This window comes from Salvelinus fontinalis, chromosome 4 (genome assembly GCF_029448725.1).
Source record: "Salvelinus fontinalis isolate EN_2023a chromosome 4, ASM2944872v1, whole genome shotgun sequence".
NCBI lineage: Eukaryota > Metazoa > Chordata > Actinopteri > Salmoniformes > Salmonidae > Salvelinus > Salvelinus fontinalis.
This window is the reverse complement of record NC_074668.1, coordinates 42,860,309-42,886,999: the sequence shown is the minus strand read 5'-3', so window position 1 is coordinate 42,886,999 and position 26,691 is coordinate 42,860,309. Positions and strand designations below refer to the sequence as shown.

Sequence of the window (26,691 nt, the reverse complement as noted above, 5' to 3'; positions counted from 1 at the left end):
CTTCCCCCTCTGCTCTCTCCTCTCCTTCCCCCTCTCGCTCTCTCTCTCTCCTTCCCCCTCTCGCTCTCTCTCTCTCCTTCCCCCTCTCGCTCTCTCTCTCTCCTTCCCCCTCTCTCTCTCTCTCTCTCCTTCCCCCTCGCTCTCTCTCTCTCTCTCTCCTTCCCCCTCGCTCTCTCTCTCTCCTTCCCCCTCGCTCTCTCTCTCTCCTTCCCCCTCGCTCTCACTCTCTATTTATCCTTCCCCCTCGCTCTCTCTCTCCTTCCCCCTCGCTCTCACTCTCTATTTCTCCTTCCCCCTCGCTCTCACTCTCTATTTCCCCCTCGCTCTCACTCTCTATTTCTCCTTCCCCCTCGCTCTCACTCTCTATTTCTCCTTCCCCCCTCGCTCTCACTCTCACCTTCCCCCTCGCTCTCCTTCCCCCCTTCTCTCGCTCGCTCTCCTTCCCCCTTCTCTCGCTCGCTCTCTCCTTCCCCCTCGCTCCCTCCTTCCCCATCGCTCTCTCCACTCTCTCTCCTTCCCCCTCTCTCTCTCTCTCTCTCTCCTTCCCCCTCTCTCTCTCCTTCCCCCTCTCTCTCTCTCTCTCTCCTTCCCCCTCTCTCTCTCTCTCTCTCCTTCCCCCTCTCTCTCTCTCTCCTTCCCCCTCTCTCTCTCTCTCTCTCCTTCCCCCTCTCTCTCTCTCTCTCTCCTTCCCCCTCTCGCTCTCTCTCTCCTTCCCCCTCTCGCTCTCTCTCTCCTTCCCCCCTGCTCTTCCTCTCCTTCCCCCCTGCTCTTCCTCTCCTTCCCCCCTGCTCTTCCTCTCCATCCCCCCTGATCTCTCTCTCTCCTTCCCCCTCGCTCTCTCTCTCTCTCTCTCCTTCCCCCTCGCTCTCTCTCTCTCTCTCTCCTTCCCCCTCGCTCTCTCTCTCTCCTTCCCCCTCGCTCTCTCTCTCTCCTTCCCCCTCGCTCTCACTCTCTATTTATCCTTCCCCCTCGCTCTCTCTCTCCTTCCCCCTCGCTCTCACTCTCTATTTCTCCTTCCCCCTCGCTCTCACTCTCTATTTCCCCCTCGCTCTCACTCTCTATTTCTCCTTCCCCCTCGCTCTCACTCTCTATTTCTCCTTCCCCCCTCGCTCTCACTCTCACCTTCCCCCTCGCTCTCCTTCCCCCCTTCTCTCGCTCGCTCTCCTTCCCCCTTCTCTCGCTCGCTCTCTCCTTCCCCCTCGCTCCCTCCTTCCCCATCGCTCTCTCCACTCTCTCTCCTTCCCCCACTCTCCACTCTCTCTCCTTCCCCCACTCTCTCTCTCTCTCCTTACCCCTCTCTCTCTCTCTCTCCTTACCCCTACTCTCTCTCTCTCTCTCCTTCCCCCTCTCGCTCTCTCTCCTTCCCCCTCTCGCTCTCTCTCCTTCCCCCTCTCGCTCTCTCTCTCTCCTTCCCCCTCTCGCTCTCTCCTTCCCCCTCTCTCTCTCTCTCTCTCCTTCCCCCTCTCTCTCTCTCTCTCCTTCCCCCTCTCTCTCTCTCTCTCCTTCCCCCTCTCTCTCTCTCTCCTTCCCCCTCTCCTCTCTCTCTCCTTCCCCCCTCTCTCTCTCTCTCCTTCCCCCCTCTCTTCCTCTCCTTCCCCCCTGCTCTCCTCTCCTCCCCCCTCGTCTCTCTCTCCTTCCCCCTCTCGTCTCTCTCTCTCTCCTTCCCCCTCGCTCTCTCTCTCTCTCTCCTTCCCCCTCGCTCTCTCTCTCTCCTTCCCCCTCTCTCTCTCTCTCTCCTTCCCCCTCTCTCCTCTCTCCTTCCCCCTCGCTCTCTCTCTCTCTCCTTCCCCCTCTCTCTCTCTCTCCTTCCCCCTCTCTCTCTCTCTCCTTCCCCCCTCGCTCTCGCTCTCCTTCCCCCTCTCTCGCTCTCCTTCCCCCCTCTCTCTCGCTCTCCTTCCCCCTCTCTCGTCTCTCCTTCCCCCTCTCTCGCTCTCCTTCCCCTCGCTCTCTCCTCTCTCTCCTTCCCCCTCTCTCTCTCTCCTTCCCCCTCTCTCTCTCTCCTTCCCCCTCTCGCTCTCCTTCCCCTCTCTCTCTCTCTCTCTCCTTCCCCCTCTCGCTCTCCTTCCCCCTCTCGCTCTCCTTCCCCCTCTCTCGCTCTCCTTTCCCCTCTCGCTCTCCTTTCCCCTCTCGCTCTCTCTCTCTCCTTCCCCCTCTCGCTCTCTCTCTCTCCTTCCCCCTCTCGCTCTCTCTCTCTCTCCTTCCCCCTCTCGCTCTCTCTCTCTCTCCTTCCCCCTCTCGCTCTCTCTCTCTCTCCTTCCCCCTCTCGCTCTCTCTCTCTCCTTCCCCCTCTCGCTCTCTCTCTCTCCTTCCCCCTCTCTCTCTCTCTCTCTCCTTCCCCCTCTCTCTCTCTCTCTCTCCTTCCCCCTCTCTCTCTCTCTCTCTCCTTCCCCCTCTCTCTCGCTCTCTCTCCTTCCCCCTCTCTCTCTCTCTCTCTCCTTCCCCCTCTCTCTCTCTCTCTCTCCTTCCCCCTCTCTCTCTCTCTCCTTCCCCCTCTCTCTCTCTCTCCTTCCCCCTCTCTCTCTCTCTCCTTCCCCCTCTCTCTCTCTCTCCTTCCCCCTCTCGCTCTCTCTCTCTCCTTCCCCCTCTCGCTCTCTCTCTCTCCTTCCCCCTCTCGCTCTCTCTCTCTCCTTCCCCCTCTCTCTCTCTCTCTCTCCTTCCCCCTCGCTCTCTCTCTCTCTCTCTCCTTCCCCCTCGCTCTCTCTCTCTCCTTCCCCCTCGCTCTCTCTCTCTCCTTCCCCCTCGCTCTCACTCTCTATTTATCCTTCCCCCTCGCTCTCTCTCTCCTTCCCCCTCGCTCTCACTCTCTATTTCTCCTTCCCCCTCGCTCTCACTCTCTATTTCCCCCTCGCTCTCACTCTCTATTTCTCCTTCCCCCTCGCTCTCACTCTCTATTTCTCCTTCCCCCCTCGCTCTCACTCTCACCTTCCCCCTCGCTCTCCTTCCCCCCTTCTCTCGCTCGCTCTCCTTCCCCCTTCTCTCGCTCGCTCTCTCCTTCCCCCTCGCTCCCTCCTTCCCCATCGCTCTCTCCACTCTCTCTCCTTCCCCCTCTCTCTCTCTCTCTCTCTCCTTCCCCCTCTCTCTCTCCTTCCCCCTCTCTCTCTCTCTCTCTCCTTCCCCCTCTCTCTCTCTCTCTCTCCTTCCCCCTCTCTCTCTCTCTCCTTCCCCCTCTCTCTCTCTCTCTCCTTCCCCCTCTCTCTCTCTCTCTCCTTCCCCCTCTCGCTCTCTCTCTCCTTCCCCCTCTCGCTCTCTCTCTCCTTCCCCCTCTCGCTCTCTCTCTCCTTCCCCCCTGCTCTTCCTCTCCTTCCTTTCCCCTCCTCTTCCTCTCCTTCCCCCCTCTCTCTCTCTCTCTCCTTCCCCCCTCTCTCTCTCTCTCCTTCCCCCTCTCTCTCTCTCTCTCTCCTTCCCCCTCTCTCTCTCTCTCTCCTTCCCCCTCTCGCTCTCTCTCTCCTTCCCCCTCTCGCTCTCTCTCTCCTTCCCCCCTGCTCTTCCTCTCCTTCCCCCCTGCTCTTCCTCTCCTTCCCCCCTGCTCTTCCTCTCCATCCCCCCTGATCTCTCTCTCTCCTTCCCCCTCGCTCTCTCTCTCTCTCTCTCCTTCCCCCTCGCTCTCTCTCTCTCTCTCTCCTTCCCCCTCGCTCTCTCTCTCTCCTTCCCCCTCGCTCTCTCTCTCTCCTTCCCCCTCGCTCTCACTCTCTATTTATCCTTCCCCCTCGCTCTCTCTCTCCTTCCCCCTCGCTCTCACTCTCTATTTCTCCTTCCCCCTCGCTCTCACTCTCTATTTCCCCCTCGCTCTCACTCTCTATTTCTCCTTCCCCCTCGCTCTCACTCTCTATTTCTCCTTCCCCCCTCGCTCTCACTCTCACCTTCCCCCTCGCTCTCCTTCCCCCCTTCTCTCGCTCGCTCTCCTTCCCCCTTCTCTCGCTCGCTCTCTCCTTCCCCCTCGCTCCCTCCTTCCCCATCGCTCTCTCCACTCTCTCTCCTTCCCCCACTCTCCACTCTCTCTCCTTCCCCCACTCTCTCTCTCTCTCCTTACCCCTCTCTCTCTCTCTCTCCTTACCCCTACTCTCTCTCTCTCTCTCCTTCCCCCTCTCGCTCTCTCTCCTTCCCCCTCTCGCTCTCTCTCCTTCCCCCTCTCGCTCTCTCTCTCTCCTTCCCCCTCTCGCTCTCTCCTTCCCCCTCTCTCTCTCTCTCTCTCCTTCCCCCTCTCTCTCTCTCTCTCCTTCCCCCTCTCTCTCTCTCTCTCCTTCCCCCTCTCGCTCTCTCTCTCCTTCCCCCTCTCGCTCTCTCTCTCCTTCCCCCCTGCTCTTCCTCTCCTTCCCCCCTGCTCTTCCTCTCCTTCCCCCCTGCTCTTCCTCTCCATCCCCCCTGATCTCTCTCTCCTTCCCCCTCGCTCTCTCTCTCTCTCTCTCCTTCCCCCTCGCTCTCTCTCTCTCTCTCCTTCCCCCTCGCTCTCTCTCTCTCCTTCCCCCTCGCTCTCACTCTCTCCTTCCCCCTGCTCTCACTCTCTCCTTCCCCCTCGCTCTCTCTCTCTCTTTATCCTTCCCCCTCGCTCTCTCTCTCCTTCCCCCTCGCTCTCACTCTCTATTTCTCCTTCCCCCCTCGCTCTCACTCTCACCTTCCCCCTCGCTCTCCTTCCCCCCTTCTCTCGCTCGCTCTCCTTCCCCCTTCTCTCGCTCGCTCTCTCCTTCCCCCTCGCTCCCTCCTTCCCCATCGCTCTCTCCACTCTCTCTCCTTCCCCCACTCTCCACTCTCTCTCCTTCCCCCACTCTCTCTCTCTCTCCTTACCCCTCTCTCTCCTTACCCCTACTCTCTCTCTCTCTCTCCTTCCCCCTCTCGCTCTCTCCTTCCCCCTCTCGCTGTCTCTCCTTCCCCCTCTCGCTCGCTCTCCTTTCCCCTCTCGCTCTCCTTTCCCCTCTCGCTCTCTCTCTCTCCTTCCCCCTCTCGCTCTCTCTCTCTCCTTCCCCCTCTCGCTCTCTCTCTCTCTCCTTCCCCCTCTCGCTCTCTCTCTCTCTCCTTCCCCCTCTCGCTCTCTCTCTCTCTCCTTCCCCCTCTCGCTCTCTCTCTCTCCTTCCCCCTCTCGCTCTCTCTCTCTCCTTCCCCCTCTCTCTCTCTCTCTCTCCTTCCCCCTCTCTCTCTCTCTCTCTCCTTCCCCCTCTCTCTCTCTCTCTCTCCTTCCCCCTCTCTCTCGCTCTCTCTCCTTCCCCCTCTCTCTCTCTCTCTCTCCTTCCCCCTCTCTCTCTCTCTCTCTCCTTCCCCCTCTCTCTCTCTCTCCTTCCCCCTCTCTCTCTCTCTCCTTCCCCCTCTCTCTCTCTCTCCTTCCCCCTCTCTCTCTCTCTCCTTCCCCCTCTCGCTCTCTCTCTCTCCTTCCCCCTCTCGCTCTCTCTCTCTCCTTCCCCCTCTCGCTCTCTCTCTCTCCTTCCCCCTCTCTCTCTCTCTCTCTCCTTCCCCCTCGCTCTCTCTCTCTCTCTCTCCTTCCCCCTCGCTCTCTCTCTCTCCTTCCCCCTCGCTCTCTCTCTCTCCTTCCCCCTCGCTCTCACTCTCTATTTATCCTTCCCCCTCGCTCTCTCTCTCCTTCCCCCTCGCTCTCACTCTCTATTTCTCCTTCCCCCTCGCTCTCACTCTCTATTTCCCCCTCGCTCTCACTCTCTATTTCTCCTTCCCCCTCGCTCTCACTCTCTATTTCTCCTTCCCCCCTCGCTCTCACTCTCACCTTCCCCCTCGCTCTCCTTCCCCCCTTCTCTCGCTCGCTCTCCTTCCCCCTTCTCTCGCTCGCTCTCTCCTTCCCCCTCGCTCCCTCCTTCCCCATCGCTCTCTCCACTCTCTCTCCTTCCCCCTCTCTCTCTCTCTCTCTCTCCCCCCCTCTCTCTCTCCTTCCCCCTCTCTCTCTCTCTCTCTCCTTCCCCCTCTCTCTCTCTCTCTCTCCTTCCCCCTCTCTCTCTCTCTCCTTCCCCCTCTCTCTCTCTCTCTCTCCTTCCCCCTCTCTCTCTCTCTCTCTCCTTCCCCCTCTCGCTCTCTCTCTCCTTCCCCCTCTCGCTCTCTCTCTCCTTCCCCCCTGCTCTTCCTCTCCTTCCCCCCTGCTCTTCCTCTCCTTCCCCCCTGCTCTTCCTCTCCATCCCCCCTGATCTCTCTCTCTCCTTCCCCCTCGCTCTCTCTCTCTCTCTCTCCTTCCCCCTCGCTCTCTCTCTCTCTCTCTCCTTCCCCCTCGCTCTCTCTCTCTCCTTCCCCCTCGCTCTCTCTCTCTCCTTCCCCCTCGCTCTCACTCTCTATTTATCCTTCCCCCTCGCTCTCTCTCTCCTTCCCCCTCGCTCTCACTCTCTATTTCTCCTTCCCCCTCGCTCTCACTCTCTATTTCCCCCTCGCTCTCACTCTCTATTTCTCCTTCCCCCTCGCTCTCACTCTCTATTTCTCCTTCCCCCCTCGCTCTCACTCTCACCTTCCCCCTCGCTCTCCTTCCCCCCTTCTCTCGCTCGCTCTCCTTCCCCCTTCTCTCGCTCGCTCTCTCCTTCCCCCTCGCTCCCTCCTTCCCCATCGCTCTCTCCACTCTCTCTCCTTCCCCCACTCTCCACTCTCTCTCCTTCCCCCACTCTCTCTCTCTCTCCTTACCCCTCTCTCTCTCTCTCTCCTTACCCCTACTCTCTCTCTCTCTCTCCTTCCCCCTCTCGCTCTCTCTCCTTCCCCCTCTCGCTCTCTCTCCTTCCCCCTCTCGCTCTCTCTCTCTCCTTCCCCCTCTCGCTCTCTCCTTCCCCCTCTCTCTCTCTCTCTCTCCTTCCCCCTCTCTCTCTCTCTCTCCTTCCCCCTCTCTCTCTCTCTCTCCTTCCCCCTCTCGCTCTCTCTCTCCTTCCCCCTCTCGCTCTCTCTCTCCTTCCCCCCTGCTCTTCCTCTCCTTCCCCCCTGCTCTTCCTCTCCTTCCCCCCTGCTCTTCCTCTCCATCCCCCCTGATCTCTCTCTCCTTCCCCCTCGCTCTCTCTCTCTCTCTCTCCTTCCCCCTCGCTCTCTCTCTCTCTCTCCTTCCCCCTCGCTCTCTCTCTCTCCTTCCCCCTCGCTCTCACTCTCTCCTTCCCCCTGCTCTCACTCTCTCCTTCCCCCTCGCTCTCACTCTCTATTTATCCTTCCCCCTCGCTCTCTCTCTCCTTCCCCCTCGCTCTCACTCTCTATTTCTCCTTCCCCCCTCGCTCTCACTCTCACCTTCCCCCTCGCTCTCCTTCCCCCCTTCTCTCGCTCGCTCTCCTTCCCCCTTCTCTCGCTCGCTCTCTCCTTCCCCCTCGCTCCCTCCTTCCCCATCGCTCTCTCCACTCTCTCTCCTTCCCCCACTCTCCACTCTCTCTCCTTCCCCCACTCTCTCTCTCTCTCCTTACCCCTCTCTCTCCTTACCCCTACTCTCTCTCTCTCTCTCCTTCCCCCTCTCGCTCTCTCCTTCCCCCTCTCGCTGTCTCTCCTTCCCCCTCTCGCTCTCTCTCCTTCCCCCTCTCGCTCTCTCTCCTTCCCCCTCTCGCTCTCTCTCTCTCCTTCCCCCTCTCGCTCTCTCTCTCTCCTTCCCCCTCTCGCTCTCTCTCTCTCCTTCCCCCTCTCTCTCTCTCTCTCTCCTTCCCCCTCTCTCTCTCTCTCTCTCCTTCCCCCTCTCTCTCTCTCTCTCTCCTTCCCCTCTCCTCTCTCTCTCTCCTTCCCCCTCTCTCTCTCTCTCTCTCCTTCCCCCTCTCTCTCTCTCTCTCTCCTTCCCCCTCTCTCTCTCTCTCTCTCCTTCCCCCTCTCTCTCTCTCGCTCTCCTTCCCCCTCTCTCTCTCTCGCTCTCCTTCCCCCTCTCTCTCTCGCTCTCCTTCCCCCTCTCTCTCTCTCTCCTTCCCCCTCTCTCTCTCTCTCCTTCCCCCTCTCTCTCTCTCTCCTTCCCCCTCTCTCTCTCTCTCCTTCCCCCTCTCTCGCTCTCCTTCCCCCTCTCTCGCTCTCCTTCCCCCTCTCTCGCTCTCCTTCCCCCTCTCTCGCTCTCCTTCCCCCTCTCTCGCTCTCCTTCCCCCTCTCGCTCTCCTTCCCCCTCTCCTCTCCTTCCCCCTCTCGCTCTCCTTCCCCCTCTCGCTCTCCTTTCCCCTCTCGCTCTCCTTTCCCCCTCGCTCTCTCTCTCTCCTTCCCCCTCGCTCTCTCTCTCTCCTTCCCCCCTCGCTCTCTCTCTCTCCTTCCCCCTCGCTCTCTCTCTCTCCTTCCCCCTCTCTCTCTCTCTCCTTCCCCCTCTCTCTCTCTCTCTCTCCTTCCCCCTCTCTCTCTCTCTCTCTCCTTCCCCCTCTCTCTCGCTCTCTCTCCTTCCCCCTCTCTCTCTCTCTCTCTCTCCTTCCCCCTCTCTCTCTCTCTCCTTCCCCTCTCTCTCTCTCTCTCTCCTTCCCCCTCTCTCTCTCCTCTCTCCTTCCCCCTCTCTCTCTCTCTCCTTCCCCCTCTCGCTCTCTCTCTCTCCTTCCCCCTCTCGCTCTCTCTCTCTCCTTCCCCCTCTCGCTCTCTCTCTCTCCTTCCCCCTCTCGCTCTCTCTCTCCTTCCCCCTCTCTCTCTCTCTCTCTCTCCTTCCCCCTCTCTCCTCTCCTTCCCCCTCTCTCTCTCTCTCTCTCCTTCCCCCTCTCTCTCTCTCTCTCTCCTTCCCCCTCTCTCTCTCTCTCCTTCCCCCTCTCTCTCTCTCGCTCTCCTTCCCCCTCTCTCGCTCTCCTTCCCCCTCTCTCTCGCTCTCCTTCCCCCTCTCTCGCTCTCCTTCCCCCTCTCTCGCTCTCCTTCCCCCTCTCTCGCTCTCCTTCCCCCTCTCTCGCTCTCCTTCCCCCTCTCTCGCTCTCCTTCCCCCTCTCTCGCTCTCCTTCTCCTCTCTCGCTCTCCTTCCCCCTCTCGCTCTCCTTCCCCCTCTCGCTCTCCTTCCCCCTCTCGCTCTCCTTTCCCCTCTCGCTCTCCTTTCCCCTCTCGCTCTCCTTTCCCCTCTCGCTCTCTCTCTCTCCTTCCCCCTCTCGCTCTCCTTCCCCCTCTCGCTCTCCTTCCCCCTCTCGCTCTCCTTCCCCCTCTCGCTCTCCTTCCCCCTCTCGCTCTCTCTCTCTCTCCTTCCCCCTCTCGCTCTCTCTCTCTCTCCTTCCCCCTCTCGCTCTCTCTCTCTCCTTCCCCCTCTCGCTCTCTCTCTCTCCTTCCCCCTCTCGCTCTCTCCTTCCCCCTCTCTCTCTCTCTCTCTCCTTCCCCCTCTCTCTCTCTCTCTCCTTCCCCCCTCTCTCTCTCTCTCCTTCCCCCTCTCTCTCTCTCTCTCTCCTTCCCCCTCTCTCTCTCTCTCTCTCCTTCCCCCTCTCTCTCTCTCCTCTCCTTCCCCCTCTCTCGCTCTCCTTCCCCCCTCTCTCGCTCTCCTTCCCCCTCTCTCTCTCTCCTTCCCCCTCTCTCTCTCTCTCTCTCCTTCCCCCTCTCTCTCTCTCTCTCCTTCCCCCTCTCTCTCTCTCTCTCCTTCCCCCTCTCTCTCGCTCTCCTTCCCCCTCTCTCGCTCTCCTTCCCCCTCTCTCGCTCTCCTTCCCCCTCTCTCGCTCTCCTTCCCCCTCTCTCGCTCTCCTTCCCCCTCTCGCTCTCCTTCCCCCTCTCGCTCTCCTTCCCCCTCTCGCTCTCCTTCCCCCTCTCGCTCTCCTTTCCCCTCTCGCTCTCTCTCTCTCCTTCCCCCTCTCGCTCTCTCTCTCTCCTTCCCCCTCTCGCTCTCTCTCTCTCCTTCCCCCTCTCGCTCTCTCTCTCTCTCCTTCCCCCTCTCGCTCTCTCTCTCTCTCCTTCCCCCTCTCGCTCTCTCTCTCTCCTTCCCCCTCTCGCTCTCTCTCTCTCCTTCCCCCTCTCTCTCTCTCTCTCTCCTTCCCCCTCTCTCTCTCTCTCTCTCCTTCCCCCTCTCTCTCTCTCTCTCTCCTTCCCCCTCTCTCTCTCTCTCTCTCCTTCCCCCTCTCTCTCTCTCTCTGTCCTTCCCCCTCTCTCTCGCTCTCTCTCCGTCCCCCTCTCTCTCTCTCTCTCTCTCCTTCCCCCTCTCTCTCTCTCCTTCCCCCTCTCTCTCTCTCTCTCTCCTTCCCCCTCTCTCTCTCTCTCCTTCCCCCTCTCTCTCTCTCTCCTTCCCCCTCTCGCTCTCTCTCTCTCCTTCCCCCTCTCGCTCTCTCTCTCTCCTTCCCCCTCTCGCTCTCTCTCTCTCCTTCCCCCTCTCTCTCTCTCTCTCTCTCCTTCCCCCTCTCTCTCTCCTTCCCCCTCTCTCTCTCTCTCTCTCCTTCCCCCTCTCTCTCTCTCTCTCTCCTTCCCCCTCTCTCTCTCTCTCCTTCCCCCTCTCTCTCTCTCTCTCTCCTTCCCCCTCTCTCTCCTTCCCCCTCTCGCTCTCTCTCTCCTTCCCCCTCTCGCTCTCTCTCTCCTTCCCCCCTGCTCTTCCTCTCCTTCCCCCCTGCTCTTCCTCTCCTTCCCCCCTGCTCTTCCTCTCCATCCCCCCTGATCTCTCTCTCTCCTTCCCCCTCGCTCTCTCTCTCTCTCTCTCCTTCCCCCTCGCTCTCTCTCTCTCTCTCTCCTTCCCCCTCGCTCTCTCTCTCTCCTTCCCCCTCGCTCTCTCTCTCTCCTTCCCCCTCGCTCTCACTCTCTATTTATCCTTCCCCCTCGCTCTCTCTCTCCTTCCCCCTCGCTCTCACTCTCTATTTCTCCTTCCCCCTCGCTCTCACTCTCTATTTCCCCCTCGCTCTCACTCTCTATTTCTCCTTCCCCCTCGCTCTCACTCTCTATTTCTCCTTCCCCCCTCGCTCTCACTCTCACCTTCCCCCTCGCTCTCCTTCCCCCCTTCTCTCGCTCGCTCTCCTTCCCCCTTCTCTCGCTCGCTCTCTCCTTCCCCCTCGCTCCCTCCTTCCCCATCGCTCTCTCCACTCTCTCTCCTTCCCCCACTCTCCACTCTCTCTCCTTCCCCCACTCTCTCTCTCTCTCCTTACCCCTCTCTCTCTCTCTCTCCTTACCCCTACTCTCTCTCTCTCTCTCCTTCCCCCTCTCGCTCTCTCTCCTTCCCCCTCTCGCTCTCTCTCCTTCCCCCTCTCGCTCTCTCTCTCTCCTTCCCCCTCTCGCTCTCTCCTTCCCCCTCTCCTCTCTCTCTCCTTCCCCCTCTCTCTCTCTCTCTCCTTCCCCCTCTCTCTCTCTCTCTCCTTCCCCCCCTCTCTCTCTCTCTCCTTCCCCCTCTCTCTCTCTCTCCTTCCCCCTCTCTCTCTCTCTCCTTCCCCCTCTCTCTCTCTCTCTCCTTACCCCTACTCTCTCTCTCTCTCTCCTTCCCCCTCTCGCTCTCTCTCCTTCCCCCTCTCGCTCTCTCTCCTTCCCCCTCTCGCTCTCTCTCTCTCCTTCCCCCTCTCTCTCTCTCCTCTCCTTCCCCTCTCTCTCTCTCTCTCTCCTTCCCCCTCTCTCTCTCCTTCCCCCTCTCTCTCTCTCTCTCCTTCCCCCTCTCTCTCGCTCTCCTTCCCCCTCTCTCTCGCTCTCCTTCCCCCTCTCTCGCTCTCCTTCCCCCTCTCTCGCTCTCCTTCCCCCTCTCTCTCGCTCTCCTTCCCCCTCTCTCGCTCTCCTTCCCCCTCTCTCGCTCTCCTTCCCCCTCTCTCGCTCTCCTTCCCCCTCTCTCGCTCTCCTTCCCCCTCTCTCGCTCTCCTTCCCCCTCTCTCGCTCTCCTTCCCCCTCTCGCTCTCCTTCCCCCTCTCGCTCTCCTTTCCCCTCTCGCTCTCCTTTCCCCTCTCGCTCTCCTTTCCCCTCTCGCTCTCTCTCTCTCCTTCCCCCTCTCGCTCTCTCTCTCTCCTTCCCCCTCTCGCTCTCTCTCTCTCTCCTTCCCCCTCTCGCTCTCTCTCTCTCTCCTTCCCCCTCTCGCTCCCTCTCTCTCTCTCTCTCTCCTTCCCCCTCTCTCTCTCTCTCTCCTTCCCCCTCTCGCTCTCTCTCTCTCCTTCCCCCTCTCTCTCTCTCTCTCTCCTTCCCCCTCTCTCTCTCTCTCTCTCCTTCCCCCTCTCTCTCTCTCTCTCTCCTTCCCCCTCTCTCTCGCTCTCTCTCCTTCCCCCTCTCTCTCTCTCTCTCTCCTTCCCCCTCTCTCTCTCTCTCCTTCCCCCTCTCTCTCTCTCTCCTTCCCCCTCTCTCTCTCTCTCCTTCCCCCTCTCTCTCTCTCTCCTTCCCCCCTCGCTCTCTCTCTCTCCTTCCCCCTCTCGCTCTCTCTCTCTCCTTCCCCCTCTCGCTCTCTCTCTCTCCTTCCCCCTCTCGCTCTCTCTCTCTCCTTCCCCCTCGCTCTCTCTCTCTCTCTCTCCTTCCCCCTCGCTCTCTCTCTCTCTCTCCTTCCCCCTCGCTCTCTCTCTCTCCTTCCCCCTCGCTCTCTCTCTCTCCTTCCCCCTCGCTCTCTCTCTCTCCTTCCCCCTCGCTCTCACTCTCTATTTATCCTTCCCCCTCGCTCTCTCTCTCCTTCCCCCTCGCTCTCACTCTCTATTTCTCCTTCCCCCTCGCTCTCACTCTCTATTTCCCCCTCGCTCTCACTCTCTATTTCTCCTTCCCCCTCGCTCTCACTCTCTATTTCTCCTTCCCCCCTCGCTCTCACTCTCACCTTCCCCCTCGCTCTCCTTCCCCCCTTCTCTCGCTCGCTCTCCTTCCCCCTTCTCTCGCTCGCTCTCTCCTTCCCCCTCGCTCCCTCCTTCCCCATCGCTCTCTCCACTCTCTCTCCTTCCCCCTCTCTCTCTCTCTCTCTCTCCTTCCCCCTCTCTCTCTCCTTCCCCCTCTCTCTCTCTCTCTCTCCTTCCCCCTCTCTCTCTCTCTCTCTCCTTCCCCCTCTCTCTCTCTCTCCTTCCCCCTCTCTCTCTCTCTCTCTCCTTCCCCCTCTCTCTCTCTCTCTCTCCTTCCCCCTCTCGCTCTCTCTCTCCTTCCCCCTCTCGCTCTCTCTCTCCTTCCCCCCTGCTCTTCCTCTCCTTCCCCCCTGCTCTTCCTCTCCTTCCCCCCTGCTCTTCCTCTCCATCCCCCCTGATCTCTCTCTCTCCTTCCCCCTCGCTCTCTCTCTCTCTCTCTCCTTCCCCCTCGCTCTCTCTCTCTCTCTCTCCTTCCCCCTCGCTCTCTCTCTCTCCTTCCCCCTCGCTCTCACTCTCTATTTATCCTTCCCCCTCGCTCTCTCTCTCCTTCCCCCTCGCTCTCACTCTCTATTTCTCCTTCCCCCTCGCTCTCACTCTCTATTTCCCCCTCGCTCTCACTCTCTATTTCTCCTTCCCCCTCGCTCTCACTCTCTATTTCTCCTTCCCCCCTCGCTCTCACTCTCACCTTCCCCCTCGCTCTCCTTCCCCCCTTCTCTCGCTCGCTCTCCTTCCCCCTTCTCTCGCTCGCTCTCTCCTTCCCCCTCGCTCCCTCCTTCCCCATCGCTCTCTCCACTCTCTCTCCTTCCCCCACTCTCCACTCTCTCTCCTTCCCCCACTCTCTCTCTCTCTCCTTACCCCTCTCTCTCTCTCTCTCCTTACCCCTACTCTCTCTCTCTCTCTCCTTCCCCCTCTCGCTCTCTCTCCTTCCCCCTCTCGCTCTCTCTCCTTCCCCCTCTCGCTCTCTCTCTCTCCTTCCCCCTCTCGCTCTCTCCTTCCCCCTCTCTCTCTCTCTCTCTCCTTCCCCCTCTCTCTCTCTCTCTCCTTCCCCCTCTCTCTCTCTCTCTCCTTCCCCCTCTCTCTCTCTCTCCTTCCCCCTCTCTCTCTCTCTCCTTCCCCCTCTCTCTCTCTCTCTCCTTACCCCTACTCTCTCTCTCTCTCTCCTTCCCCCTCTCGCTCTCTCTCCTTCCCCCTCTCGCTCTCTCTCCTTCCCCCTCTCGCTCTCTCTCTCTCCTTCCCCCTCTCGCTCTCTCCTTCCCCCTCTCTCTCTCTCTCTCTCCTTCCCCCTCTCTCTCTCCTTCCCCCTCTCTCTCTCTCTCTCCTTCCCCCTCTCTCTCTCTCTCCTTCCCCCTCTCTCTCTCTCTCCTTCCCCCTCTCTCTCTCTCTCCTTCCCCCTCTCTCTCGCTCTCCTTCCCCCTCTCTCTCGCTCTCCTTCCCCCTCTCTTGCTCTCCTTCCCCCTCTCTCGCTCTCCTTCCCCCTCTCTCGCTCTCCTTCCCCCTCTCTCGCTCTCCTTCCCCCTCTCTCGCTCTCCTTCCCCCTCTCTCGCTCTCCTTCCCCCTCTCGCTCTCCTTCCCCCTCTCGCTCTCCTTCCCCCTCTCGCTCTCCTTCCCCCTCTCGCTCTCCTTTCCCCTCTCGCTCTCCTTTCCCCTCTCGCTCTCCTTTCCCCTCTCGCTCTCTCTCTCTCCTTTCCCCTCTCGCTCTCTCTCTCTCCTTCCCCCTCTCGCTCTCTCTCTCTCCTTCCCCCTCTCGCTCTCTCTCTCTCTCCTTCCCCCTCTCGCTCTCTCTCTCTCTCCTTCCCCCTCTCGCTCTCTCTCCTTCCCCCTCTCGCTCTCTCTCTCTCCTTCCCCCTCTCGCTCTCTCTCTCTCCTTCCCCCTCTCTCTCTCTCTCTCTCCTTCCCCCTCTCTCTCTCTCTCTCTCCTTCCCCCTCTCTCTCTCTCTCTCTCCTTCCCCCTCTCTCTCGCTCTCTCTCCTTCCCCCTCTCTCTCTCTCTCTCTCCTTCCCCCTCTCTCTCTCTCTCCTTCCCCCTCTCTCTCTCTCTCTCTCCTTCCCCCTCTCTCTCTCTCTCCTTCCCCCTCTCTCTCTCTCTCCTTCCCCCTCTCGCTCTCTCTCTCTCCTTCCCCCTCTCTCTCTCTCTCCTTCCCCCTCTCGCTCTCTCTCTCTCCTTCCCCCTCTCGCTCTCTCTCTCTCCTTCCCCCTCTCGCTCTCTCTCTCTCCTTCCCCCTCTCTCTCTCTCTCTCTCCTTCCCCCTCTCTCTCTCCTTCCCCCTCTCTCTCTCTCTCTCTCCTTCCCCCTCTCTCTCTCTCTCTCTCCTTCCCCCTCTCTCTCTCTCTCTCTCCTTCCCCCTCTCTCTCTCTCTCTCTCCTTCCCCCTCTCTCTCGCTCTCCTTCCCCCTCTCTCTCGCTCTCCTTCCCCCTCTCTCTCGCTCTCCTTCCCCCTCTCTCGCTCTCCTTCCCCCTCTCTCGCTCTCCTTCCCCCTCTCTCGCTCTCCATCCCCCTCTCTCGCTCTCCATCCCCCTCTCTCGCTCTCCTTCCCCCTCTCGCTCTCCTTCCCCCTCTCGCTCTCCTTCCCCCTCTCGCTCTCCTTTCCCCTCTCGCTCTCCTTTCCCCTCTCGCTCTCTCTCTCTCCTTTCCCCTCTCGCTCTCTCTCTCTCCTTCCCCCTCTCGCTCTCTCTCTCTCCTTCCCCCTCTCGCTCTCTCTCTCTCCTTCCCCCTCTCGCTCTCTCTCTCTCTCCTTCCCCCTCTCGCTCTCTCTCTCTCTCCTTCCCCCTCTCGCTCTCTCTCTCTCTCTCCTTCCCCCTCTCGCTCTCTCTCTCTCCTTCCCCCTCTCGCTCTCTCTCTCTCCTTCCCCCTCTCGCTCTCTCCTTCCCCCTCTCGCTCTCTCCCTCTCTCTCTCTCTCTCTCTCCTTCCCCCTCTCTCTCTCTCTCTCTCCTTCCCCCTCTCGCTCTCTCTCTCCTTCCCCCTCTCGCTCTCTCTCTCTCCTTCCCCCTCTCGCTCTCTCTCTCTCTCCTTCCCCCTCTCGCTCTCTCTCTCTCTCCTTCCCCCTCTCTCTCTCTCTCTCTCCTTCCCCCTCTCTCTCTCTCTCTCTCCTTCCCCCTCTCGCTCTCTCTCTCTCCTTCCCCCTCTCGCTCTCTCTCTCTCCTTCCCCCTCTCGCTCTCTCTCTCTCCTTCCCCCTCTCGCTCTCTCTCTCTCCTTCCCCCTCTCGCTCTCTCTCTCCTTCCCCCCTGCTCTTCCTCTCCTTCCCCCCTGCTCTTCCTCTCCTTCCCCCCTGCTCTTCCTCTCCTTCCCCCCTGCTCTTCCTCTCCTTCCCCCCTGCTCTTCCTCTCCATCCCCCCTGATCTCTCTCTCTCCTTCCCCCTCTCGCTCTCTCTCTCCTTCCCCCTCTCGCACTCTCTCTCCTTCCCCCTCTCGCTCTCTCTCTCCTTCCCCCTCTCGCTCTCTCTCTCCTTCCCCCTGCTCTTCCTCTCCTTCCCCCCTGCTCTTCCTCTCCTTCCCCCCTGCTCTTCCTCTCCATCCCCCCTGATCTCTCTCTCTCCTTCCCCCTCGCTCTCTCTCTCTCTCTCTCCTTCCCCCTCGCTCTCTCTCTCTCCTTCCCCCTCGCTCTCTCTCTCTCCTTCCCCCTCGCTCTCACTCTCTATTTATCCTTCCCCCTCGCTCTCTCTCTCCTTCCCCCTCGCTCTCACTCTCTATTTCTCCTTCCCCCTCGCTCTCACTCTCTATTTCTCCCTCGCTCTCACTCTCTATTTCTCCTTCCCCCTCGCTCTCACTCTCTATTTCTCCTTCCCCCCTCGCTCTCACTCTCACCTTCCCCCTCGCTCTCCTTCCCCCCTTCTCTCGCTCGCTCTCCTTCCCCCTTCTCTCGCTCGCTCTCTCCTTCCCCCTCGCTCCCTCCTTCCCCATCGCTCTCTCCACTCTCTCTCCTTCCCCCACTCTCCACTCTCTCTCCTTCCCCCACTCTCTCTCTCTCTCCTTACCCCTACTCTCTCTCTCTCTCTCCTTCCCCCTCTCGCTCTCTCTCTCTCTCCTTCCCCCTCTCGCTCTCTCTCCTTCCCCCTCTCGCTCTCTCTCTCTCCTTCCCCCTCTCTCTCTCTCCTTCCCCCTCTCTCTCTCTCCTTCCCCCTCTCTCTCTCTCTCTCCTTCCCCCTCTCTCTCTCTCTCCTTCCCCCTCTCTCTCTCTCTCCTTCCCCCTCTCTCTCTCTCGCTCTCCTTCCCCCTCTCTCGCTCTCCTTCCCCCTCTCTCGCTCTCCTTCCCCCTCTCTCGCTCTCCTTCCCCCTCTCTCGCTCTCCTTCCCCCTCTCTCGCTCTCCTTCCCCCTCTCTCGCTCTCCTTCCCCCTCTCTCGCTCTCCTTCCCCCTCTTTCGCTCTCCTTCCCCCTCTTTCGCTCTCCTTCCCCCTCTTTCGCTCTCCTTCCCCCTCTCTCGCTCTCCTTCCCCCTCTCTCGCTCTCCTTCCCCCTCTCTCGCTCTCCTTCCCCCTCTCTCGCTCTCCTTCCCCCTCTTTCGCTCTCCTTCCCCCTCTTTCGCTCTCCTTCCCCCTCTCTCGCTCTCCTTCCCCCTCTCTCGCTCTCCTTCCCCCTCTCTCGCTCTCCTTCCCCCTCTCTCGCTCTCCTTCCCCCTCTCGCTCTCCTTCCCCCTCTCGCTCTCCTTCCCCCTCTCGCTCTCCTTCCCCCTCTCGCTCTCTCTCTCCTTCCCCCCTGCTCTTCCTCTCCTTCCCCCCTGCTCTTCCTCTCCTTCCCCCCTGCTCTTCCTCTCCTTCCCCCCTGCTCTCTCTCTCTCCATCCCCCCTGATCTCTCTCTCTCCTTCCCCCTCGCTCTCTCTCTCTCTCTCTCCTTCCCCCTCGCTCTCTCTCTCTCTCTCTCCTTCCCCCTCGCTCTCTCTCTCTCTCTCCTTCCCCCTCGCTCTCTCTCTCTCTCTCCTTCCCCCTCGCTCTCTCTCTCTCCTTCCCCCTCGCTCTCTCTCTCTCCTTCCCCCTCGCTCTCTCTCTCTCCTTCCCCCTCGCTCTCTCTCTCTCCTTCCCCCTCGCTCTCTCTCTCTCCTTCCCCCTCGCTCTCTCTCTCTCCTTCCCCCTCTCGCTCTCTCTCTCTCCTTCCCCCTCTCGCTCTCTCTCTCTCCTTCCCCCTCTCGCTCTCTCTCTCTCCTTCCCCCTCTCGCTCTCTCTCTCTCCTTCCCCCTCTCGCTCTCTCTCTCTCCTTCCCCCTCTCGCTCTCTCTCTCTCCTTCCCCCTCTCGCTCTCTCTCTCTCCTTCCCCCTCTCGCTCTCTCTCTCTCCTTCCCCCTCTCGCTCTCTCTCTCTCCTTCCCCCTCTCGCTCTCTCTCTCTCCTTCCCCCTCTCGCTCTCTCTCTCTCTCCTTCCCCCTCTCGCTCTCTCTCTCTCTCCTTCCCCCTCTCGCTCTCTCTCTCTCCTTCCCCCTCTCGCTCTCTCTCTCTCCTTCCCCCTCTCGCTCTCTCTCTCCTTCCCCCCTGCTCTTCCTCTCCTTCCCCCCTGCTCTTCCTCTCCTTCCCCCCTGCTCTTCCTCTCCTTCCCCCCTGCTCTTCCTCTCCTTCCCCCCTGCTCTTCCTCTCCTTCCCCCCTGCTCTTCCTCTCTCCTTCCCCCTCTCGCTCTCTCTCTCCTTCCCCCTCTCGCACTCTCTCTCCTTCCCCCTCTCGCACTCTCTCTCCTTCCCCCTCTCGCACTCTCTCTCCTTCCCCCTCTCGCACTCTCTCTCCTTCCCCCTCTCGCACTCTCTCTCCTTCCCCCTCTCGCTCTCTCTCTCCTTCCCCCTCTCGCTCTCTCTCTCCTTCCCCCCTGCTCTTCCTCTCCTTCCCCCCTGCTCTTCCTCTCCTTCCCCCCTGCTCTTCCTCTCCATCCCCCCTGATCTCTCTCTCTCCTTCCCCCTCGCTCTCTCTCTCTCTCTCTCCTTCCCCCTCGCTCTCTCTCTCTCCTTCCCCCTCGCTCTCTCTCTCTCCTTCCCCCTCGCTCTCACTCTCTATTTATCCTTCCCCCTCGCTCTCTCTCTCCTTCCCCCTCGCTCTCACTCTCTATTTCTCCTTCCCCCTCGCTCTCACTCTCTATTTCCCCCTCGCTCTCACTCTCTATTTCTCCTTCCCCCTCGCTCTCACTCTCTATTTCTCCTTCCCCCCTCGCTCTCACTCTCACCTTCCCCCTCGCTCTCCTTCCCCCCTTCTCTCGCTCGCTCTCCTTCCCCCTTCTCTCGCTCGCTCTCTCCTTCCCCCTCGCTCCCTCCTTCCCCATCGCTCTCTCCACTCTCTCTCCTTCCCCCACTCTCCACTCTCTCTCCTTCCCCCACTCTCTCTCTCTCTCCTTACCCCTCTCTCTCTCTCTCTCCTTACCCCTACTCTCTCTCTCTCTCTCCTTCCCCCTCTCGCTCTCTCTCCTTCCCCCTCTCGCTCTCTCTCTCTCCTTCCCCCTCTCTCTCTCTCCTTCCCCCTCTCTCTCTCTCGCTCTCCTTCCCCCTCTCTCTCTCTCGCTCTCCTTCCCCCTCTCTCTCTCTCGCTCTCCTTCCCCCTCTCTCTCTCTCGCTCTCCTTCCCCCTCTCTCGCTCTCCTTCCCCCTCTCTCGCTCTCCTTCCCCCTCTCTCGCTCTCGTTCCCCCTCTCTCGCTCTCGTTCCCCCTCTCTCGCTCTCGTTCCCCCTCTCTCGCTCTCCTTCCCCCTCTCTCGCTCTCCTTCCCCCTCTCTCGCTCTCCTTCCCCCTCTCTCGCTCTCCTTCCCCCTCTTTCGCTCTCCTTCCCCCTCTCTCGCTCTCCTTCCCCCTCTCTCGCTCTCCTTCCCCCTCTCTCGCTCTCCTTCCCCCTCTCTCGCTCTCCTTCCCCCTCTCTCGCTCTCCTTCCCCCTCTCTCGCTCTCCTTCCCCCTCTCGCTCTCTCTCTCCTTCCCCCCTGCTCTTCCTCTCCTTCCCCCCTGCTCTTCCTCTCCTTCCCCCCTGCTCTTCCTCTCCTTCCCCCCTGCTCTTCCTCTCCATCCCCCCTGATCTCTCTCTCTCCTTCCCCCTCGCTCTCTCTCTCTCTCTCCTTCCCCCTCGCTCTCTCTCTCCTTCCCCCTCGCTCTCTCTCTCTCCTTCCCCCTCGCTCTCTCTCTCTCCTTCCCCCTCGCTCTCTCTCTCTCCTTCCCCCTCGCTCTCTCTCTCTCCTTCCCCCTCGCTCTCTCTCTCTCCTTCCCTCTCGCTCTCTCTCTCCTTCCCCCTCTCGCTCTCTCTCTCTCCTTCCCCCTCTCGCTCTCTCTCTCTCCTTCCCCCTCTCGCTCTCTCTCTCTCCTTCCCCCTCTCGCTCTCTCTCTCTCCTTCCCCCTCTCGCTCTCTCTCTCTCCTTCCCCCTCTCGCTCTCTCTCTCTCCTTCCCCCTCTCGCTCTCTCTCTCTCCTTCCCCCTCTCGCTCTCTCTCTCTCCTTCCCCCTCTCGCTCTCTCTCTCTCCTTCCCCCTCTCGCTCTCTCTCTCTCTCCTTCCCCCTCTCGCTCTCTCTCTCTCTCCTTCCCCCTCTCGCTCTCTCTCTCTCCTTCCCCCTCTCGCTCTCTCTCTCTCCTTCCCCCTCTCGCTCTCTCTCTCCTTCCCCCCTGCTCTTCCTCTCCTTCCCCCCTGCTCTTCCTCTCCTTCCCCCCTGCTCTTCCTCTCCTTCCCCCCTGCTCTTCCTCTCCTTCCCCCCTGCTCTTCCTCTCCATCCCCCCTGATCTCTCTCTCTCCTTCCCCCTCTCGCTCTCTCTCTCCTTCCCCCTCTCGCACTCTCTCTCCTTCCCCCTCTCGCTCTCTCTCTCCTTCCCCCCTGCTCTTCCTCTCCTTCCCCCCTGCTCTTCCTCTCCTTCCCCCCTGCTCTTCCTCTCATTCCCCCCTGCTCTTCCTCTCCATCCCCCCTGATCTCTCTCTCTCCTTCCCCCTCGCTCTCTCTCTCTCCTTCCCCCTCGCTCTCTCTCTCTCCTTCCCCCTCGCTCTCTCTCTCTCCTTCCCCCTCGCTCTCACTCTCTATTTCTCCTTCCCCCTCGCTCTCACTCTCTATTTCCCCCTCGCTCTCACTCTCTATTTCTCCTTCCCCCTCGCTCTCACTCTCTATTTCTCCTTCCCCCCTCGCTCTCACTCTCACCTTCCCCCTCGCTCTCCTTCCCCCCTTCTCTCGCTCGCTCTCCTTCCCCCTTCTCTCGCTCGCTCTCTCCTTCCCCCTCGCTCCCTCCTTCCCCATCGCTCTCTCCACTCTCTCTCCTTCCCCCACTCTCCACTCTCTCTCCTTCCCCCACTCTCTCTCTCTCTCCTTCCCCTCTCTCTCTCTCTCTCCTTACCCCTACTCTCTCTCTCTCTCTCCTTCCCCCTCTCTCTCTCTCTCCTTCCCCCTCTCGCTCTCTCTCCTTCCCCCTCTCGCTCTCTCTCTCCTTCCCCCTCTCTCTCTCTCTTTCCCCCTCTCTCTCCCTCTCTGTCCTCCTCTGTTCCTTCCCCCTCTCTCTCTCTCTCTCCTTCCCCCTCTCTCTCTCTCTCTCCTTCCCCCTCTCTCTCTCTCTCCTTCCCCCTCTCTCTCTCTCGCTCTCCTTCCCCCTCTCTCGCTCTCCTTCCCCCTCTCTCGCTCTCCTTCCCCCTCTCTCGCTCTCCTTCCCCCTCTCTCGCTCTCCTTCCCCCTCTCTCGCTCTCCTTCCCCCTCTCTCGCTCTCCTTCCCCCTCTCTCGCTCTCCTTCCCCCTCTCTCGCTCTCCTTCCCCCTCTCTCGCTCTCCTTCCCCCTCTCTCGCTCTCCTTCCCCCTCTCGCTCTCTCTCTCCTTCCCCCCTGCTCTTCCTCTCCTTCCCCCCTGCTCTTCCTCTCCTTCCCCCCTGCTCTTCCTCTCCTTCCCCCCTGCTCTTCCTCTCCATCCCCCCTGATCTCTCTCTCTCCTTCCCCCTCGCTCTCTCTCTCTCTCTCTCCTTCCCCCTCGCTCTCTCTCTCTCTCTCCTTCCCCCTCGCTCTCTCTCTCTCTCTCCTTCCCCCTCGCTCTCTCTCTCTCCTTCCCCCTCGCTCTCTCTCTCTCCTTCCCCCTCGCTCTCTCTCTCTCCTTCCCCCTCGCTCTCTCTCTCTCCTTCCCCCTCTCGCTCTCTCTCTCTCCTTCCCCCTCTCGCTCTCTCTCTCTCCTTCCCCCTCTCGCTCTCTCTCTCTCCTTCCCCCTCTCGCTCTCTCTCTCTCCTTCCCCCTCTCGCTCTCTCTCTCTCCTTCCCCCTCTCGCTCTCTCTCTCTCCTTCCCCCTCTCGCTCTCTCTCTCTCCTTCCCCCTCTCGCTCTCTCTCTCTCCTTCCCCCTCTCGCTCTCTCTCTCTCCTTCCCCCTCTCGCTCTCTCTCTCTCCTTCCCCCTCTCGCTCTCTCTCTCTCCTTCCCCCTCTCGCTCTCTCTCTCTCCTTCCCCCTCTCGCTCTCTCTCTCTCCTTCCCCCTCTCGCTCTCTCTCTCTCCTTCCCCCTCTCGCTCTCTCTCTCTCCTTCCCCCTCTCGCTCTCTCTCTCTCCTTCCCCCTCTCGCTCTCTCTCTCTCCTTCCCCCTCTCGCTCTCTCTCTCTCCTTCCCCCTCTCGCTCTCTCTCTCTCCTTCCCCCTCGCTCTCTCTCTCTCTCCTTCCCCCTCGCTCTCTCTCTCTCTCCTTCCCCCTCGCTCTCTCTCTCTCTCCTTCCCCCTCGCTCTCTCTCTCTCTCTCTCTCCTTCCCCCTCGCTCTCTCTCTCTCTCTCTCTCCTTCCCCCTCGCTCTCTCTCTCTCTCTCCTTCCCCCTCGCTCTCTCTCTCTCTCTCCTTCCCCCTCGCTCTCTCTCTCTCTCCTTCCCCCTCGCTCTCTCTCTCTCTCTCCTTCCCCCTCGCTCTCTCTCTCTCCCTCCTTCCCCCTCGCTCTCTCTCTCTCTCTCCTTCCCCCTCGCTCTCTCTCTCTCTCTCCTTCCCCCTCGCTCTCTCTCTCTCTCCTTCCCCCTCGCTCTCTCTCTCTCTCCTTCCCCCTCGCTCTCTCTCTCTCTCCTTCCCCCTCGCTCTCTCTCTCTCTCTCCTTCCCCCTCGCTCTCTCTCTCTCTCTCCTTCCCCCTCGCTCTCTCTCTCTCTCCTTCCCCCTCGCTCTTTCTCTCTCTCCTTCCCCCTCGCTCTCTCTCTCTCTCCTTCCCCCTCGCTCTCTCTCTCTCTCTCCTTCCCCCTCGCTCTCTCTCTCTCTCTCCTTCCCCCTCGCTCTCTCTCTCTCCTTCCCCCTCGCTCTCTCTCTCTCCTTCCCCCTCTCGCTCTCTCTCTCTCCTTCCCCCTCTCGCTCTCTCTCTCTCCTTCCCCCTCTCGCTCTCTCTCTCTCCTTCCCCCTCTCGCTCTCTCTCTCTCCTTCCCCCTCTCGCTCTCTCTCTCTCCTTCCCCCTCTCGCTCTCTCTCTCTCCTTCCCCCTCTCGCTCTCTCTCTCTCCTTCCCCCTCTCGCTCTCTCTCTCTCCTTCCCCCTCTCGCTCTCTCTCTCTCCTTCCCCCTCGCTCTCTCTCTCTCTCTCTCCTTCCCCCTCGCTCTCTCTCTCTCTCTCTCCTTCCCCCTCGCTCTCTCTCTCTCTCTCTCCTTCCCCCTCGCTCTCTCTCTCTCTCTCTCCTTCCCCCTCGCTCTCTCTCTCTCTCTCTCCTTCCCCCTCGCTCTCTCTCTCTCTCTCTCCTTCCCCCTCGCTCTCTCTCTCTCTCTCTCCTTCCCCCTCGCTCTCTCTCTCTCTCTCCTTCCCCCTCGCTCTCTCTCTCTCTCTCCTTCCCCCTCGCTCTCTCTCTCTCTCTCCTTCCCCCGCGCTCTCTCCTTCCCCCGCGCTCTCTCCTTCCCCCGCGCTCTCTCCTTCCCCCGCGCTCTCTCCTTCCCCCGCGCTCTCTCCTTCCCCCGCGCTCTCTCCTTCCCCCGCGCTCTCTCCTTCCCCCGCGCTCTCTCCTTCCCCCGCGCTCTCTCCTTCCCCCGCGCTCTCTCCTTCCCCCGCGCTCTCTCCTTCCCCCGCGCTCTCTCCTTCCCCCTCGCTCTCTCCTTCCCCCTCGCTCTCTCTCTCTCTCTCCTTCCCCCTCACTCTCTGCCACGGAACAAAATCTGTGTGCACGTCTGGTCTAGAACTGGGAAAGAGCCAACTGGCTTGACTCAGTCCCACAACGCATCAAACATGTGTCATAACACAGAAATCCCATCCCATGTCAGAGTTGAGTTTCCATTTATTGAAGTCTTTTTTTCCACCTCCTCTACTCTCCTCCAGCCCCTGAGACTTGACTGACTATAGAAACTAGCGTAACGAATATCAATACCTGTACCTGTAGCGCAAGAGAAGTAACATACGGTCATTATGTGGATGCTAGCAAGCAGGCTAGCTAGTGCTAAGTATCAACAGCCAATCCAGTAGGGGCTGGAAGCTATGGTGAGCTCCAAATCTGTCAATTGCGCCGTGATATCGCTGACTATTTGCATCAAGTTCAGCTTTCCCCATTTCTTTGGTCCCGTCCTGTTAACGTTCCCTCGCACAACTGCTCGATGGTCCCCCCCCCCCCCCGCCCACTTGACTTCTCTCCATTGAAAATGAATGGGTTCTGGTGTTTCATCGCCCCCTAACATGTTCAGCGGGTACGCACTGTTAGGGGAAGCAATATCCAGCGAATGACAAATAGCCCCCTACACAGTAACACATCAGTGCAACACAGAAACTGTCATCAACACAGAACCAGAGTCCAAGAGATGAAAAGCTCACGACAGCAATTTCACACACCATCACATTCATAATATAGGAGCATAGACGATATGCTGCCTTCACTACAGGAAAATGGCTATGATTCCAGGAACACATACACACACACACACACAGAGAAATATGAATGCACAGATCTGAGATGAGAAGTGAGGGAGCTACAGTATGTAAGCCCTAAACTCATAAAACATTAGTTTGATATGTAGGTGTGTGTGTGTGTGTGTGTGTGTGTGTGTGTGTGTGTGTGTGTGTGTCCGTGCGTGCGTGCGTGCGTGTACGCGCGTGTACCTGTCGTTGATGCTCCAGTTGAGACAGAGGTTGAGGGAGCTGAGGTTCCTACACTTCCGGACCACCTCCATCACGGTCTCGTTGTTGAGCTCGGAGATGTGCCGCAGGTCCAGGCTGCTCAGGTTACGCAGCTAGGAGAGAGGACAGAGCTAGAGGTCAGTAGAGAGACACACGTGTTCTGCTTTTCACCCCCCCCCCCCCATACATATACATAGCACTTCAATCAATCACCTGACCAAACCTGCGTGTACATATGACCTCAATCAATCAGCCCAACTACCTCGTACCCCAGGACACTTGTACTGTGTATAGCCTCGTTGTTATTTTGTGTTAGTATTTGAATTTGATCTATTTGTTATTTTTCCTTCTTAACTGCGTTGTTGGGAAAGGGCTCGTGAGTAAGCATTTCACGGTAAAGTCTGCACTTACGTGACGGATAACATTTGATTTGCACAGAGAGTCCTTCAGCACAAGAAAGTTACGAGAGGATTACCAACTCAACAAGTAATAACAACACAGGTATATTTTCTCTGATACACACTCGGGAAGGAGGATGGATAAGCCTACGCACACGCACACACACACACACACACACACACACACACACACACACACACACACACACACACACACACACACGCGCGCGCGTGCGCACCAGGAAGGCCGGATAATAAGTATTATTAAAAACATATACCATTTCTAAAACGCACAACGGGGAAGCAGGGTGTAAAATGTCACAGTCATGGCTAAACACAAAACAAGCTTCCAGTAGGTATTAAGATTAGAGGTATCATTGTCTGCTCTGTGGGCTTCTAGTCAAGACAGACTGGAGGTGGGAAGAGTAGGGCAGGGCAGCCTGGAGAATCCCTGGATCTGCTTCTCACTTGACACACGCGGAAACAGAAGTGTGTCTTCTTTTTAGTTGCCAGAGACCGTGCAGTCTGAAAAACATCCGACATAACCATGTGGCCTGGTAAATACATGATGCATTAACCGTAGAGTTCACAGTGGCTTTACACACACGGGGTTGACAGTACAGGGAGGAACCGTAGTCGCAGTCATAATTAGAATGCATAGAGCTTAGTGTTGGTCACATGGACAGCTACAGAGGTGGACAAAAATGTTCTATTGAGCGAGCGAACCAAGCCCCCCCGACCCCCACACACTGTACATAGAACCCCCTCCTAACGCCCCACACCCCTGCAACGGATTACAAAGCAGCACAGCTCTGGGGTCTGTACACCCTCCTCCCCCACATCTCATTTTTCCTGGTCTTCCACACCATTTTTGCCTGCCCCAACAGGTAGTTTACTAGGCAGTCCCTTTGCCTGTTGGCTACGGTATACCTAGGCCCTCCAACATATAGCTTCACAGTCAACCCCTACCCTAGGCCTGTACACCACCCACCCAGGACAGCAAACAACCCTACCAACCTGGAAGAAGATAAATAGATGCTTCACTGTCTTCTCCTCCCTACAGAACAGACACCTCCTCCCCACTGATGGATCAAGGTGCGACACTTATCTGTTTGTAGCGATAGCCCCGTGAATAATCCTCCATTGTAGATCAGTAGAGAGAGAGAGAGGCGAGACAGAGACAAAGGCAGAGAGAGAGGTAGAGGCGAGACAGAGGCAGAGACCGAGGCGAGACAGAGGGAGATGCGAGACAGACAGAGGGAGACAGACAGAGGGAGACAGACAGAGGGAGACAGACAGAGGGAGACAGACAGAGGGAGACAGACAGAGGGAGAGACACCAGGCAATATGATTCAGGATCAGACATGGGATCCGCCATAACGAGTAGGTTTCCCCTAAACACGCATACCCGAAAGATATAATATAATATTTTTCATTATGTATATGGTGTCCCAACAGCACATAATTTGAAGCATTCCATAAGTAAACTCAGTACAAAATAAAAATTTACAAACATTATCAAGGCTCACCTGATAAATGCATATCCTAAAGCGTTCCCCAGTGATCGACTCTGGATTGAAGGGTTAAATTATTCATAGAGTGGCTGGTGTGTGTGTGTGTGGGGGGGGGGGGATATGGCTGTGTTGTTGGCAAAACAAAGAAAACGCAGAAATGACTATAAGACAAACCTCTCACTCACTGTCTCCGTCTAACATCCTCTCTCTTGTGATGTCAAATGTCAAAGGCTCACCTGCACGCTCTCACAGACACACACACCATTTTGTATGGCTATTTATTCTGG

At 59.3% G+C, this 26,691-nt stretch overlaps 1 protein-coding gene across 4 annotated transcripts in view; it reads right to left on the bottom strand.

Annotated features, from left to right (window-relative positions):
* Positions 1-26,691, bottom strand: part of fbxl17 (F-box and leucine-rich repeat protein 17) — a 373,953-nt gene that overhangs the window by 217,518 nt on the left and 129,744 nt on the right. For all 4 annotated transcript variants that reach the window (XM_055920271.1, XM_055920268.1, XM_055920267.1 and 1 more), the window contains one exon: positions 24,475-24,605. In XM_055920271.1, coding sequence (XP_055776246.1) covers positions 24,475-24,605 — 131 coding nt within the window. The remainder of the gene's footprint in view (positions 1-24,474; positions 24,606-26,691) is intronic.